This window comes from Salvia splendens, chromosome 1, assembly GCF_004379255.2.
Source record: "Salvia splendens isolate huo1 chromosome 1, SspV2, whole genome shotgun sequence".
NCBI classification, from domain to species: Eukaryota; Viridiplantae; Streptophyta; class Magnoliopsida; order Lamiales; family Lamiaceae; genus Salvia; species Salvia splendens.
The window spans coordinates 15,719,034-15,735,639 of NC_056032.1; the positions used below are offsets into that span (position 1 = coordinate 15,719,034).

The window sequence follows — 16,606 nt, forward strand, 5'->3', positions numbered from 1 at the left end:
AAAAATAGATGCAAGGGGTAATTTGGGAAGGGACACTTCTCATTTTTGTTGTTTATTTCTTTTTCAAAAATAGACATAACCTTTTTCAGTAGACTTTATGAATGTCATTTAAGAGATATACAGTGACGGCAGCCGCATTTATGTGGGGCCAGAAGCTACAAACACACACACCGAACAACATAAATGACCATAACTAAATCAATTTCTCCCTCAATCAACCACACCGAACGCACCCTAAATATATGAATTACACACATATACATGACAACAAACACATTGTTATCATTTTTAATTTTCTCCATTATTTATGTTAGTTTCTGTTTTTTTTCTTATATTATTATTTTTGTTTTCATCTTCTGTTTTTCTTTGCAAGTTTTTATTTTTTATTTGGTCTTTCTTAGGTTATGTTTTATGTCATTTGCTATTGTTAGGATATTTTGAGCTGATAAAACACTCCAATAATTCAAGAAACTTGATCAAGGGGATTCAGTGATGAAGTAACTTGATCAAGGGTGGCGGTTGGAAGTTTGCAACAGAAAATTCAGTTGCAACGATTAGAAAAGAGCGGTTGCAAGATGTAGTTACTTGAAACTGATCTTGAATATTTCTAAAAATATTGCTACAAGCCGTATAGATCAGCAAGAGAGAACAACTTCATCAGAGAGAATACAAATTGCAATCTGTGCTATGTGCTCTCGAAACCATGTCATATTTCGAGTGAGATTGAGGGAGAGAAAATGAATGTTCATAGTTCCCGTTCGTATTCGATATGAGAGTGGTCTTCTTCATTGTATCTATAGTTGATCATCAATGAATTCCTTCTCATTTTGTCAATGGACATAGGCCTACGCCAAACCACATATATCTTCGTGTTCTTGAATCGTTTTCATCTCAATTTGTGAGTTACAAATTCTTGTATGATCTTGCTCCAATCGGATTTACAGCTATTATTATTATTTTTATATTTCTTTATGTCTTTCTTATGTTATGTCTTTTCAGACTCTCTTTCGACATCGTCGTTGCTTTAACAACAACAACAACGCTACTGCTCTCCAGACACTTGCAGCTCTTTCGATGCCGTCATTGTTTTTTAACGACAACCATTATATACATATCTCTAGGATCTATCACTCATCACTTTGTTTCTCTCTCATTATCCATATCTATCGTATTTTTCTACCGTCGCAATTGCTTCCGAAGACATTGACATTAAATAATACCCCACAATTGATAACACAACCTTAAGTCATTGAGTCCTATTGGCACTGTATGTGGGGCGCGCGTGCACATCGTGTATTGTGTGTATCTTGTACAAAGTGTGTGCGCAACTTGTGTGTGTATTGTGTGATTGTAAGCGCGTTGTGTGTGCGTGCAACGTGCGTGTGGCACATGTGGTGTCCGATTTAAGAACTATTCGGAATGCCAATTATTTACTTTGATATGAAATTCAAATCGTGAAGATGAGAGAATTTGGAAATTCAATCTAGATCAAAATATTTTTATGGTATCAAACATTAAATTTAAAATTAAATGCTCCAAATTCCGTTCTACACGTTTAATTGTATATTACCCAACGAAGCTTCATATAATTATAAAACCGTTCAATTTGTTATATTACAAGTGAATTATTTTTTGAATAACTTTTTGCTAAAGATATATTGGTACATTTCCAAATAAATAGTTAATTAATCAAATATCTTTTGAAAATTTTGTGACTAACATATTCTTGCAGCAAGATTTGTCCATCCGTTGCTAACTGCGCTACGCCCATGCGGGCGTGACTAACATATTCTTAGCTATAAGTGATGGGCTATACAGTAGTCCCTTGTCTCTTAGTAGTTTATAAGTAGAGGTCTCCAAACCGGCCCGGACGAACCGGCCCGGAACCGTCACCGGGACCGGAACCGCCCGAACCGCCGGGCCGGTTCAGGTTCACAAAAATTGAAGAACCGTAACCGGCGGTTCCGAACCGCCGGTCTCGCCGGTTCCCGACACCTCCCGACACCTTTTCAGGCCTACTTCTTAGCCTTTTCAGAAACTGCTCCCCCGGCCGCCGGTTTGGTCAGAAACCGTTGACGGAAACCGTCGGTTTCGGCCGAAAAACCACCGGTTCCGGCGGAAAACCGGCGGTTCCAACGGTAATTTCAAAAATTTGAATTTTTAAAATCGACGAAAACGGCCGGTTTCCACCGAAAACCGGTGGTTCAGATCATAGTTTGAAGTTTGTATAAAATTTAGAGTTTGCAGTTTATCACTACCCTATGTCTCAAATCATTGTTCTTACTTAAATTTTCATGTTTCTAATTAATGGAATTCAAAATAATGTGTTACCAACCTTAAGTAGTAAGTACTCCTATTAAGTCTTAGCTAAATAATTACATACTACTCCCTCCGTTTCATAGTAGTGGAGGTGTTTCTTTTTAGCACACAATTTAAGAAACGTTGTGTTAATGAGTTAAGTAAAAAGAATAACAAGGTAGAAATGAAAAGGATAGAGAGATGAAGAGATAATAAAGTAAAAAATAGTCAAGTAAGTGAGAAGAAATGTATTGACTTTTACTAAAAGGGGAAATGATTGTACCACTATGGAACGTATCAAAATGATAAAAATTATTATGAAATAGAGGGAGTAGTAAAATAGCATAAAATAAAATGGAACAAAAAGGTATAGCTAGTTTACCTAACTTCTTTGGTGGTAACGCACTATGAGTCCAAAAGGTAGAGAAATTGTAGTAGTAATAATTTCAGAAAGAAAAATCATATTTCACCCCACTAACAAAATTTAATATGAGGTCAACATCATGTTTATATTAAAGGTTAAGACTTATGGCCTTAAAATCAACAAAAGAACATTATACCACTATTTTGACATCTTAATTGCCCAATAAAGTTAGATAATGGAAGTAAGGCATCCACAGTAGTAGATAAAAACCCGCCCAAAATTCGCCATGTCCAATTTTTCTCATGTCATAGCAGTATTTTAAATTACATTTCCGATAATTGCAATAGTGCCCGTCCCATAATCAGCCACAGTTTTTTTCACCATTTTTCACTCTTTTTAAAATTTTTAAGTTAGTAAAAAAATAAAATAGCAAAATAACATAGATTTAAAAATATAATATTAAATGCAGAAAAAAGTACAATGAGAAAAAAACTAGAAAAATAGGTACAAACAAACTTCAACGAACTTCAACGGTTATGGGTTTAAATTTCTTCGATCATATTTTGTTGGAGTTGATAGTGTGCTTGTTCCTCGTGCATTGTAGCTTATTGACGACTAAAATCGTGGAATTGGGACGGTGCACCGTGATGTTGGGGCTTCTGAGCTAAAGAGCTAGATCCAGCGTTCTCGTCGCCCCAATTGGTTATTCCTTCACCATCATCCTCGACTATCATGTTATGCATGATGATGTATGCATACATGATAGCATAAACGCGTCGCGCCTTTCACTATTGCTCTGAACGATTGCAACACACCAAATGCCCGTTCGACATCCATCCGTACAACCTCTTGCCTTTCAGCAAGTAAAACTCTCTTATCATTAGTTTGGCAAGTAATCGACTTCACAAATACAGCCACCTCAGAAATATGGCATTTGCGTATTACCCCATATGATACTTTCGGCCGTTCGATGTGAATTCGAAGGCTGGGGATTTACCACGATATTGTTCGTTGAAAAGACACGACTGGGTACATTAAAGTCGTTGTTAGACCAGGTCATACTGAAGTAAGCATGTCATATCCAAAGTCGTCCCAAATCCGCCACAACTCGTTTTCACACCGCCACATCAGCATTTCACATTCCAGCCTCGCACCTGCAATAACATCAACCCCAAAATACACCCAACTTGTTTCACAATTTTCATCTTTTTTTTGTTAATTTTTGTGTTATCAAATAAAGTAAAATAGCAAAATAACATAAACACAATACCAAAGCATACTTAATTTTGAACAGAGAAAAAAAAACATATAGGAAAAAATAAAAAAAGCTAGTCGAATAAAGAAATAAAGCATATCACTTGAATCTCAATTGTCTGATAATGTTGTCGATAAGTTGCTAGTAATTTTTTTCAAATCCTCAGAGCATCCACAACCGTGCTCTTGCCAGCGGCACGGTTGTGGGCCCGGGCGGTACTATTCATGCCTGCTCTCTGGCAAGAGCACAACACCCACAATTGTGCTCTTCCGCAAGGACGAGCACAATTAATATAAAATTCAATTACACAAAAACATTTCCATAATATTAAAATTCATTTAAAACCCACAATAAATATTACAAATGACAAATAAAATTAAACATTGCATAATTAAAATCCTAAAAATTAAAAATTACATAATTAAAATCCTAAAAATTAAAAATGACACTACTCGTTGCCGAATTTCGCCCACATGTGGTTGATTAGGTCTTCTTGTAGTTGATTGTGGATTCGAGTATCGCGCATTGTGTGTCTTGTCTCGATCCTCTGGCCAACCGTCGTATGCTCGCCTCGGCGTAGGGGAGACCTCGCTGTTGAGCTTCCGGCTTCGTCCTCGTCGTAGAAGCTAGCCGCCCTCGGCCCTTCGTCGGCTATAATCATGTTGTGTAATATAATACACGTGAACATGATGTCGGCGATATTATTCACGTACCACAGCCGAGCCGGGGCCTTCACAATGTTGAATCGAGCTTGAAGGACCCCGAAGGCTCTTTCGACATCTTTCCGCGCTGACTCTTGAAGGACCCCGAAGGACCCCCGAAGGCTCTTTCGTAAGCGGCACGATGTTGTTCGTAGTATTCTTGTTCTTCGCGTTCCGCTTCCGCCATAATATGGGTGAAATCCATTTGAGATTTTGAGTGGGGGATGAATGTGTTGATAGTTTGTATGAGAATTATGAATGAGAGATGAATGAGAGATGATTTGATGTGATAAATGGATGATGAATGTGTGTATTTATAGATGATTTTGGGGAAAAAAAATAAAAAAAAAATCAAAAAAATTCAGAAAAAACGGGAAAAAAACGGCCATATTTTTGGGATTTGGAAAATATTTTTTTTTATTTTTTAGCATTATTTATAATTAAATACCGATTTTTAAAAAATAAAAATAAAAAAAAGTTTAAACACAACGGCTATGCCGTTGACGAATGGGAGCGCGCCACGTGTGCGTCCGCTGGCACGGACGTGCTCGATACATCGAGCAGCGCCGTGCCAGCGGCGCGGCTGCAGCGGCGGCGGTCCTGCGCCTTGCCAACGGCGCGGACGGCGGTGGCGTCTTTCGCCACCGCTGCGGATGCTCTCATCGTCTGTCTTAGAGAGCTTGATCACAATGTCGAGCAACGTTCGTGTTGGAGAAGATTACGGAGATCACGAAGAATATTCTCCAAATTACCGAAGATTTGGAAGAATTATACTGTACTAAACATAGAAGATGTTGAATCAATGTAATTAATTTCATTACCTTGTATAGCAGATCATAGTCCTATATTATAGTACTCTTTGTACAAGAATTAAAAAATGAAATACAGAATTCTCCTATTACCGATCCCTTTGAACAAGGCATCGGAGTCGGCTTCCTCTCGGCTCAGAAAATTATCATCATAGCATAGCCGGAGAATACCAATCCCGACCTTCCTTAGCCAAGAACCAGAGCAACCAACCCTACATCCAAAAATGTCAGATACGAATGATACTAAACCCGACGATAACAAAATCAATTCAGAACCAAAACTGAAGAATAGCAAAAATGTCACAGTGGCATTTAAACTCAACGGGAAAAACTACCCGTTGTGGTCTCGACTTATGAAAGTCAAGATAGGAGGCAGGGGCGCATACTCGCACATCCGAGAAGAGCCCCCAGAACCCGGAAGTCGGGAATATAACGACTGGGAAAAGGACGACTTGGTGGTGTTCTCTTGGATCGTCGACAACATAGAGAACGAAATCATTGTTGATTTCGCCCATCATCAGACATCGAAAGCGCTATGGGATAGTCTCGCTGTCACTTTCGAGAACAAAACGGACAAATGCCTCATCTACGACCTGGAGGAGAAAATAATCACGAGTAAACAGGGCAGTATGGACTTGGAAACGTATTACCGGAAGATCCACTGGCTATGGATCAATGTCGATCAATGCCAGAAGCAGCCAGCCACTTGCTACGACAAAGGAGTGAACCAATACTGAACCCACTCGAACGAGAAGCGGCTATTCAAGTTTCTAGCCGGATTGAATCCAGAATACGATTCCATCAAGCGTGACATCCTCAAGGAGGACCCCTACCCATCAGTTGAATCAGCATACGGGTGGGTGAAGACGGAGGCAGCTCGACGTCAAGTCATGCCACCGGCATCGTCATCCCCCACCCGCGAAGTCATCGGCGGAAAAGCCGGAAATACATCATCTGGGGATGGAATTGGGAGCGGGTTCGTTGCCCAGAGTCAGCGTCCACCATATCGGAACGGAGGATTGCCTCGCTCCACCATCGCAACCAGCCGGTCGGGAGGACGACCGGACAAATCCGGTCTCTGGTGTACTCACTGCCAGAAACCCAAGCATACGTACGAGACGTGCTTCAAACGCCTCGGATACCCGGAGTGGTGGGAGGAGAGGCAAAAGACGAGGGCGGCACAGCCGCAAGCGAAGATGGCGGTCGGAGTCACCGAGGAGGGACAACCGCGAAATCAAAGTGGAAACCGTGGGGGAACGACTAGTCGCGGGTCAGGAGATAATCTAGAGGGTCCAACCGACGGCGGCAATGTCCGGGGAGCCGGCAATTTCGCCGGAAGAGAAGGAGCGGCGCCAACATATAGAGGTATCGGGTTTGGTTCGAAACCAAACCCTAGACCCTTTTTTATTTCGCCAAACACTCCTATTAAGAATTCCAAATTAGAGTTTCACCCCATAAGTGTTCTAAATTTAAATGTCAACCCCATATTTTGCAAAAAGGCCCCCTAGACTGCTCCAAATCCTTTTTTGACCCCCATCATGAAAAAAATTTGAATAATAGCCCCCAAGTATGTGATTTTGTATCTAAAAATCCTTTTGCTCCCCTAGGAAAAATTTTCGCTGCATTTCATGTGAATAAAAGGGCTAGTATGTCGAAGGGTTGGATATTTGATTGTGGGGCAACGGATACTATGACCCCGGATATGAATGATTTTATTAACATGAGTACGATTACCAAGACTTATATTAAAACGGCTAGTGGGGAATTGATTACGGTACAAGGGTCTGGCACTGTTGAAATATCGCCTACTTTGCGTCTTGAGAACTGCTTATATGTTCCGACTCTATCTCAGCGATTGATGTCTATTAGCGATGTAACAAGAGAATTGAATTGTACTCTTCTGATGCACCCTGATTTCTGCATTCTACAGGATATTCGGACGAAGAGGATACCTTGGCGTGGCACTGAGAAATGTGAACTCTACTACGTGGACGAGATAACTCAAACTGGTAGTGCGATGCTGGCTCACGGGTCCATGAAACAAGAAATTGGCTGTGGCACCGAAGACTAGGACATCCTTCCCCTGGTTACTTTAAATTACTGTTTCCAAAACTTTCTATTCCTAATGATTTCTTTTGTGAAACCTGTGTTTTGGCTAAAAGCCACCGACGGTCGTTTAAACTTTCAAACACTCGTGTGCAATCTATATTTTCTTTGGTTCATTCTGATGTGTGGGGTCCGGCACCTTTTATTGGGGGAAAGGGTTTTCGATACTTCATTATATTTATTGATGATTGCACTAGAATGACGTGGATCTATTTCATGAAACACAAATCTGAAGTGATAGATAAGTTTGTCTTGTTTTTTAACATGGTTCAAACCCAATTTCATACTTCAATCAAAACTCTTTGATGCGATAATGGGAGGGAATTTATTAACAACCCTATGACAAAAAAATTTCAAGAAAAGGGGATGATCCATCAAACTTCCTGTGCCTATACACCTGAACAAAATGTGGTAGCCGAACGAAAAAATAGAACAATCCTAGAAATAGCCCGAGCCCTCATGATTGAATCCAAAGTTCCTCAACACTTTTGGCCTGAAGCCATAGCCACATCCGTTTACCTCATGAACCGCCTACCCACAAAAATCCTGAACTAAAAAACCCCACTTGATATCCTATCCTCTCTATCTAAAATTCCCCAACATTTGAACCTTACACCCAAGATTTTTGGTTGCACGGTTTATGTTCATATTGACAAACACGAGAGAACCAAATTATCCCCATGTGCTACCAAATATGTCTTCGTTGGGTACGGGGTGAACCAGAAGAGCTACCGATGTTCTGATCCCAACACTTGGAAAATGACCACTACCATGAACTGTAATTTTTTGGAGACCGAATTTTTCTACCAGACCCACCTTAGTAGTCAGGGGGGGAATGAGTCTGATACTTCTGTGGACTATCTAAGTTGGGTCGTGCCACTTCCAAATTCTTCGATTGAGGATCTAACAGAACCAGTTGTCACTACCGCCGAGCATGTCTCGCCAAGTGAGTCCTCTCAACCGCGATCCCTCGATCCTACTCCGCCGATATCCGAGGTAATTTCTGAACCGAATGTCCATACGGTTGATACTGACCCGATAGATGCAGAAGTATTAGCGGAAAACAACACAGTTGACAGTGACACTGGAAGATATGTCCTCCCCCCAGAAGCACAAGGGGGATCCCACCGAAAAGATACTCCCCTGAGAAGATTGGAAAGAAAAGCCGATACGGAGTGGCAAACTTTGTGCAAGGAAATCTGACAAAAATGGCAAGGGCGTTCGAAGCTGCCCTATATGACGAAGAAGAGATTCCACAATCAGCCAAGGAAGCGATGGAACATAAACACTGGAGAGAGGCCATGCTGACAGAGATAAAAGCACTAAAAAGGAACAATACGTGGGTCAAAGATAAGTTGCCTGAAGGAGTCAGAACGGTTGGTTGCAGATGGGTATTCACAATAAAGAGGAGGCCAGACGGCACAATAGAAAGGTATAAAGCCAGACTCGTGGCGAAGGGATACACCCAAACCTATGGTGTCGACTACGCTGAGACTTTTTCACCCGTGGCAAAGATCAATACTGTACGGGTTCTGTTCTCAATCGCTACCAACAAGGATTGGCCACTTCATCAGTTTGATGTGACTAATGTCTTTTTACATGGAGAGTTGGCGAAACCAGTCTTTATGGAACCCCCGCCCGGGTTCACTGACGAGTTCAGGGAGGAGAAGTATGTAGACTGCAGAAGACCCTTTACGGGTTAAAACAGTCCCCGAGAGCCTGGTTCGGCAGGTTCACAGAGGTGATGAAGAAGTATGGGTATAGGCAAAGCAATTCTGATCACATGTTTTTCATCAAGCAAAGAGGGGATAAAATCACGTGCCTGATCATATATGTGGATGACATGATTCTTACCGGGGATGACACAGAAGAAATGGCAGAGTTAAGGAAAAATCTGTTCAGCGAGTTTGAAATGAAAGACTTAGGGTCGTTGAAGTATTTCTTGGGTATAGAAGTACTGCGATCAAGGAAGGGAATCTTCATCAATCAGAAGAAATATGTGCTGGATTTGCTTGCTGAAGTTGGGATGATAGATTGTAAACCAGCAGACACTCAAATGGTCCAGAACCACGGTCTGCAGATAAAGGAAAGGGCAAAACAGACTGACAGAGGAAGGTACCAACGATTGGTCGGGAAGTTAATATATCTATCACATACAAGACCAGATATTGCCTATGATGTAGGGGTCGTAAGCCAGTTCATGCACGCACCCCAAGAAGAGCATTGGGAGGCAGTTCTACGGATCGTGCGGTATTTAAAGGGGCCAGTCGAACACGGAATTCTCTTCGAGAAGCATGGGCACCTACAGATACATGGATTCACTGATGCTGATTCGGCCAGGAACCCAAACGATAGAAAATCGACGATGGGCTACTTTATCTTTGTAGGAGGTAACCTTGTAACATGGAGAAGCAAGAAACAGAAGGTGGTGGCACTTTCTAGTGCAGAAGCAGAATTTCGGGGTATTAAGAGTGGATTAACTAAGCTACTATGGCTACGGAAACTTATGAAGGAGTTGAATCTTTTTTCATCCCAAACATGCAAGTTGTACTGCGATAACAAGGCGGCTATAAGCATTTCGGAAAATCCAGTTCAACATGATCGTACGAAACATGTGGAAGTTGATAGGCACTTCATAAAGGACAACATCGAAGCAAAGGTAGTTGAGATTCCATATGTAAAATCTGAATATTAGTTGGCAGACATATTGACAAAGGCAGTAAACTCGAAGTCCTTCCGAGAAGTATTGTGCAAGTTAAGTATCGGGAATCCCGTCACTTAACTTGAGAGGGAGTGTTGGAGAAGATTACGGAGATCACGAAGAATATTCTCCAAATTACCGAAGATTTGGAAGAATTATACTGTACCAAACATAGAAGATGCTGAATCAATGTAATTAATTTCATTACCTTGTATAGCAAATCATAGTCCTATATTGTAGTACTCTTTGTACAAGAATTAAAAAAATGAAATACAGAATTCTCCTATTATCGATCCCTTTGAACAGTTCGCTGCAACGATGTATTGACCAACAACTGGAGGGCTTTTTCTTCGGCTGCGGCGCTGGGTCTGGTGGCTAGGTTGGCTTTGTCTTCCCCTTCATCTTGGCACCAATGGGACGAATGTCTATTGGCACTTGTGTGCCAACAGTCTCCTCCATTGGAGGGTTCAAGTCGATGGCATCACCCCTGCCACTTCTAGTGTAGCTGCCAGCGGCACTGACCTTGGTCCTTCACAAGAAGAAAGACGTCGTAGTACTTGAACTTGGGATTGATACCGTTGTTGGAGTACGTCTCATGGCCTAGTCGTGGATGTCTTCCCAACTTTGGTCGTTGCCCCGCATCCTTTGGGTGTTGTGGTAGGTGGCTGCAAATTTGGAAATATCCGCTTTGACCCAGTTCCAGTGCTTGCGGAGATGGTCCTTGTTGTTCTCCTTTGCCAATGTCAGCTTCAGGGAATGGTACATCTCCGAGATCCGCAACCATAAATTTTTCACTTTATGTTTGTTCGTGAAGATCAGGTCCTCGAAGATGTCGACCCAAGACCTAGCCAGAACCATAGTCTCATCGTGGTTGTAGAGTTAGAGCGAGTGATAGGCTTAGACATTTACGTTGCTTTGCCCTTCCCATTCCCGTTTGTGCGCACCTGGGAAGCATGCTCCGGAGGGAGTGTGATGGCTCCATGTTCGAGAGCTCATACTCGTCTATGTTGAAGTTCAGGTCCATGGTGGAGCCATGCATTTCTGGGGTACTTAGATCTTGGCTATTCATGGCCGGCCAATGCACTTTCTCTCAATCCCCGTAACTTGACAAAAGTTGTAGTAGGTGGCCTGGATAGCCGGAGTCTTGGGTCCTCTCAGTTGGGCAATGGTAGGGATCATCGGGGTACCGTCAGCAAACAATATTGGGAAACCATTGGGGAATGAACAGTTAGTGTACATCGATGTTCCATCGGGATTGTTAGGGGACCACCGTGATTCATTTTTTGTTTTCTTGAGAGTGATAAATGAGATAAGGAGAGATTGAAGTGAAGGGGTGTGGAATAGAGTATTTATAGAGTTATAATGAAAAACAAAAAAAAATAATTCCGCAGCCGGAATTCTCGGCGGAACCTGCCGCAATAGCGCCGTCGGCAGCCTCCCCCGTACAATAGGGCCACATAGAACAATTCTCAACTGCTCTTCTAAATGACTTTTTATCCTACTTGCCAGGAATTTAAAAAATGGTCTATTGCCCACATAGAATAAGTTTTTTGCCAAGTAAAATGGTTGGTTTTATTTGGATTGGATTGAGAAATACTCCTTCCGTCTCACTCTAAGTGGAACATTATTTTGTCTCTTACTTTACCATTTTTTCACTCTAACTATTTATTACTTCCTCCGTCCCCTATTAATTGTCTACTTTTACTATTTTCGTTCGTCCCTCATTAATTGTCCACTTTCATTTTTTTATCATAAATAGTAAGTAGGTCTCACATTCCACTAACTCAATTCACTCACATTTTATTATAAAACTAATGTACAACTCATATTTCACTAACTTTTTCAACTCACTTTTCTTTAACCAAAGTGGACAATTAATGGGGGCGGATGGAGTATATTTTTATAAAATTAGTGCAGAAAAGTGACTAAGACTGCTAAAGTGGGACGGAGGGAGTATTTTTTTTATGTTCATTGTAGTTTTTAGATTATTGTAATTTTCTAGTTGAAATGACTTTTAAGTATTTTTCTACTCCCTCTGTCCGTGAAATGTTGTCCAGTTTTGCCATTTTGGTCTGTCCGTTAAAAGTTGTTCACTTTACTTTTTTTTTCTTCTAATTTTGGTAAATGGATCTCACTTTCCATCAACTCATTCCACTCACATTCCATTATAAAACTAATATATAAATGTGGGACTCTCATTACACCAACTTTTTTAATTCACATTTCTTCATATTTTTTAAAATTCGTATCGAGTAAAACTTGGACAATATTTTAGGGACGTAGGGAGTATTTTAATTCAAAATTGAGTTAGTTGCAAAAATGAGTCACGTACATTGTGTGTTTTGGCTAAATGAGTAGTTGATATGATAGAAAATTCGTTTGATAAGTTGTGGTATTGCTACGAACCAAAACTCAAAGAGAAATTTTCTTGATTGATATTCTCTCCGCCTCGTGCTACTTGCGCATTTCATTTTTGGATTCAAAACTATTTGCACTATTTCTATTTTAGATAAAAAAAATTATGGTATTTAATTAAGATATTAGAGTTAGTTCGTATTTCCTTTAACAAGTGTTGCCTTATTGCACTTAAAAATTTAATTTAATTTAATTTCACTAATTACTCATGTTCAAATTTACGCTGTCAAAGTGAAAAGTGCGAGTAGCATGGGACATAGTTCCAAAAATAATTCATGCTTTATTCAATAACCGTCGTGCCTTTTATAGACGAAGACATATCTAATCATATAATGAATAAAAAGATAACCACGAACTAATCTTAGACTAATCTCAATTGTGAAACAAATAAATATTTGCAAAGCTACCTATATTCCAGATTCAATATTTTAATTTATTGTAGAATCAGATTTGTAGTGTATATGTGTTTGCTAGTCTTCTGTTCTTATTTCTTAACGACTTCAAGGCTGATTGATTGGATAACTTGTGGTATCATAGGCTCTTCAACCACAAAACAATCCAGAGTTATATTATAACACAACCATGGATTGACAAATAAATCAAAGAACAAATAATAAAGAGTGGATACACATCCTATGCTTGTTCTAAAAGAAGCTACACACATCTTCCCTATTCCGTCTATGCCTAACATTTCACCGGTCCATCGAAGACTCGGTTTCCTTCCCTTCAATGCTCAGACGGGACACCGATGAAGTTGTGCCTTCACTGATTCTGTTGGATACAGAACCTAGGCCTTGTCGAACATTGCTGCAGTTCTTCACTTTAGACTCGCCCCCAAGATAGTTTGTTAGGACTCGTCTAACACCTAAGCCACGTCGTGGAGGCTTGTTGCAGTTGCCCCCGATGAACGGTGTCCTCTCCCCTCTGGCAGGGCTGATCAGCGGAGCCGGGGAGAAGCTAGGCGTGCTATATGCTGACCGGTAGGGAGTGCCTGAGACGGGCACGCTGAATGGCATCGACAGCTTCTTCTGAGAAACCACACTCACTGTTGAAAGTTTCTCAGACTGCTTATTTATGTTATCAACGTAGAGTAGATCCTCAATCCGCGCTACAATGTTGAATGCGAGGCTCTCCAACACGCGCGAGTAGCTCTCCAAGATGGCCTTCCCGACATCCTACAACAATTCATAAACACATTATTATTACATCAATCCACATCACAAAAGAGGGTATAGTATATATGTATGTGTGTGTTTAATTTTACCTTGTTGCATTGTATCTTGGTGCTATCCAGTGCGGTTTGTGTTAAACCAGGGAATCGCTGCTTCAAGCATTGCAAGAGGGTTTCAGCTCGTTCAGCGAGGAGCTGCTCCCTCTTGTCCCCATCCATCATGAGATCCTTAATGATCTCCCAAGATGACTTGTTGGTCGAACGGTTTGGATGAGTTAGTGGCCTTGGATGCTGCCTTCTCCGCCACACGTATATTGCTGCCTCCACCCGGTTTGCTATCTCTAGAGCAACGTGCTCCGTTGACAAGTCAAGGCAATCAAGCAAGCACTCGGAGGAGAAGTGACATGATGTTATGTAGCGGTAGATGACATCCCCGAGGCATGCTCTCCCGTTCTACAATTCAAAAAAACACGAATCAGAAACTTCCTCTTTCAAATTCTAGTGTTGAAAATCCTAATAATAAACCTTTGGGAGTGTTTCCAAGTATGACTCAGGAACTTCCATCTCAGCCAAAACAATGCTGTTGATTGCCATAGCAGCTTTGAGTATCTGGCTTGCAAAATCGCGTTTGTTGATCAGCTTCTTCTTCGAGGCCTCAGGTAGACCACCAGGAGGGACACGGGGTACAGGCAGCCACCATTTGTCCTCTTGTCGTTGAGTAGCTTCCCGGAAGGAGGCTGATCCATCATCACTCTCCGGAGCTACCACACCTTGATCAACGTACCAGAACTCAGTCTCCGTGAACCCTTCTAGTATCTCCTGCCACATCACAAGGACAATCACAGAGATCAATCAATATTAAAAGATGAGATAAAAACAATGTCGAAAGAGAAATCCGTGCAAGTCGCACCAGCAACATGTTGTCGAGTTTCTGAAGAGCCGGAAGATTAATAACAAGATCCAATCTTGGCCGAGACGACATAACCTGCACACAACAAAAACCAATCACAATTCAAGTTCATCAACTAGTTTCCAAAAAAGATTAGTCCATCACTAGATGCTTCACCTCAAGCCTGGTTCCATCAGGAAAAGTCTGCCAAGAAGGTTTCAACTCCACAATGTAATCACTAACACAGAGAAGCCATTCCATTTCTCTCCTCCACATTGTTTTCTTCTCCAACTGCAATGGCTCCAATCTCCACAGCTGCCCAAACACAGTAGCTATGGACAAACAATTTGTCACATATCATCACCACAACATACAAATAAATATAGAATCTAATTTTCGATGCTAATTCAGAAACAAATATAGACACAATTGAGATTAAAAACTGAATCTTTACCACACAAATTTGTAATTGCATTCGAAATCGCCAACGCTGGGCACACTCCCTTTCCACCTCCTGACATGTCCTCACCCAGCAATAACTTCCCAAACCGCTCTTTCATCATCTCCATTTCTTTATTTAAAAAGAAAAAGAATGAATATCAAATCCTTTGAAGATTATAACCAAGAGAGAGTCTTGACTAACCTGAAAGATTTGAGGTCTGCTTCGTCAACACATTCTCACTGTCACAACACTCAGCATTCAATTGGGGGTTTTTGATTGACTGATTGGGGGTTTTCTTGATCGGCCAACCCAATTGAGCTGAGCAAGAATTGTCAGAACTCGATCTACTCTCAGAGCTGCTGCTCCCAGTCGGGCCACTCACTGAGTCATCACTCGCCAACTCGGACGGCTCTTTCTTCTTCCCAGTTGCGCTAGCCATTTAAACGGCAAATGGGAATTACCACAAAAGGGGGTTGCTTCTATTCAAGAAAAGGGGTTAGCCGTTGCCTCAGAGAAGGCCATAAAGATTCAATCTTGGCAACGGACAAAGGTTGAAAAGGTCGAAATTTCGAAAATGAAAATGGGAAAAAAGCGATCTTTAAACGGTTAGGCGTGGATTATCTCTCTTGGGTAGACTGGATTTTATTAGTACTACTACTGCGTGAAAGTGGTGGTTTTCACTGTGTGTGTTGAGTGCAGATTTGATTTTCAAAATAGCTTGAAGGTAACTACCAAGTCACAAGATGGCCAACGTCTACTTTGGAAGTCCCATTCAAAATAATGATTTACTATAATAATAGTGATAGAGATGCGAAGCCGTAGGCGTGGGGCTGCTCGATCTACGCAATTTACTATTTTGCTCTTTCTTTAATTAATTATTTGGTCATTATCAATTAATCAAGTGCTATACTTATGTACATCATCCCCAGTTTTTGTTGATTGCCAAGCTGGTTTACTAATTGATTTCTAGTTCTAGATTAACAAGGAAATTTTCAACTGCTTTTTTTTATCATTATCTTTTTATAAATTCAATTTAATCATATGCTTATAAATATACTACATTCATACCTGAAAAGTATGAATATTTGGTTCGACACGAGTTTTAATTTATAATTCATAAAATAAGAGAGAAAGATGAGACTCACCTCATTAGAGATAAAAAAGTTTTCAAAATTAGAAAGTTCATATTTTTTAGAGACGGACTAAAAAGAAAGAGTTCATACTTTTCAGGGATCGGGGAAGTATGTTAAATGCTTAATATTTGGGAATCTAAATCACAGTCATATTACAAGATGTAGATCTCATGGCCTAACATGACTAGTCACTAGTCAAGCTTGGATGCTTTAGTATAGTACTCCATATATGATGGCTATATTCTAATGGGCTAATTTTGAAATTGTGACATTAATTTGTAATGAAATAAATGAATATTTGTAATGTTGGTCATCAATAATG

General features: G+C 40.7%; 1 protein-coding gene across 1 annotated transcript; it reads right to left on the reverse strand.

Moving 5' to 3' along the window:
- Positions 1-13,163: 13,163 nt before the first annotated feature.
- Positions 13,164-15,888, reverse strand: LOC121796669 (rop guanine nucleotide exchange factor 5-like). The gene is made up of 7 exons (XM_042195474.1): positions 15,353-15,888; positions 15,164-15,280; positions 14,887-15,041; positions 14,731-14,805; positions 14,346-14,639; positions 13,914-14,273; positions 13,164-13,824 (listed from the first exon to the last, which is right to left on the reverse strand). The coding sequence occupies exons 1-7, from the start codon at positions 15,588-15,590 to the stop codon at positions 13,342-13,344; spliced, it is 1,722 nt and encodes a 573-aa protein (XP_042051408.1). The 5' UTR covers positions 15,591-15,888; the 3' UTR covers positions 13,164-13,341.
- Positions 15,889-16,606: the final 718 nt, after the last annotated feature.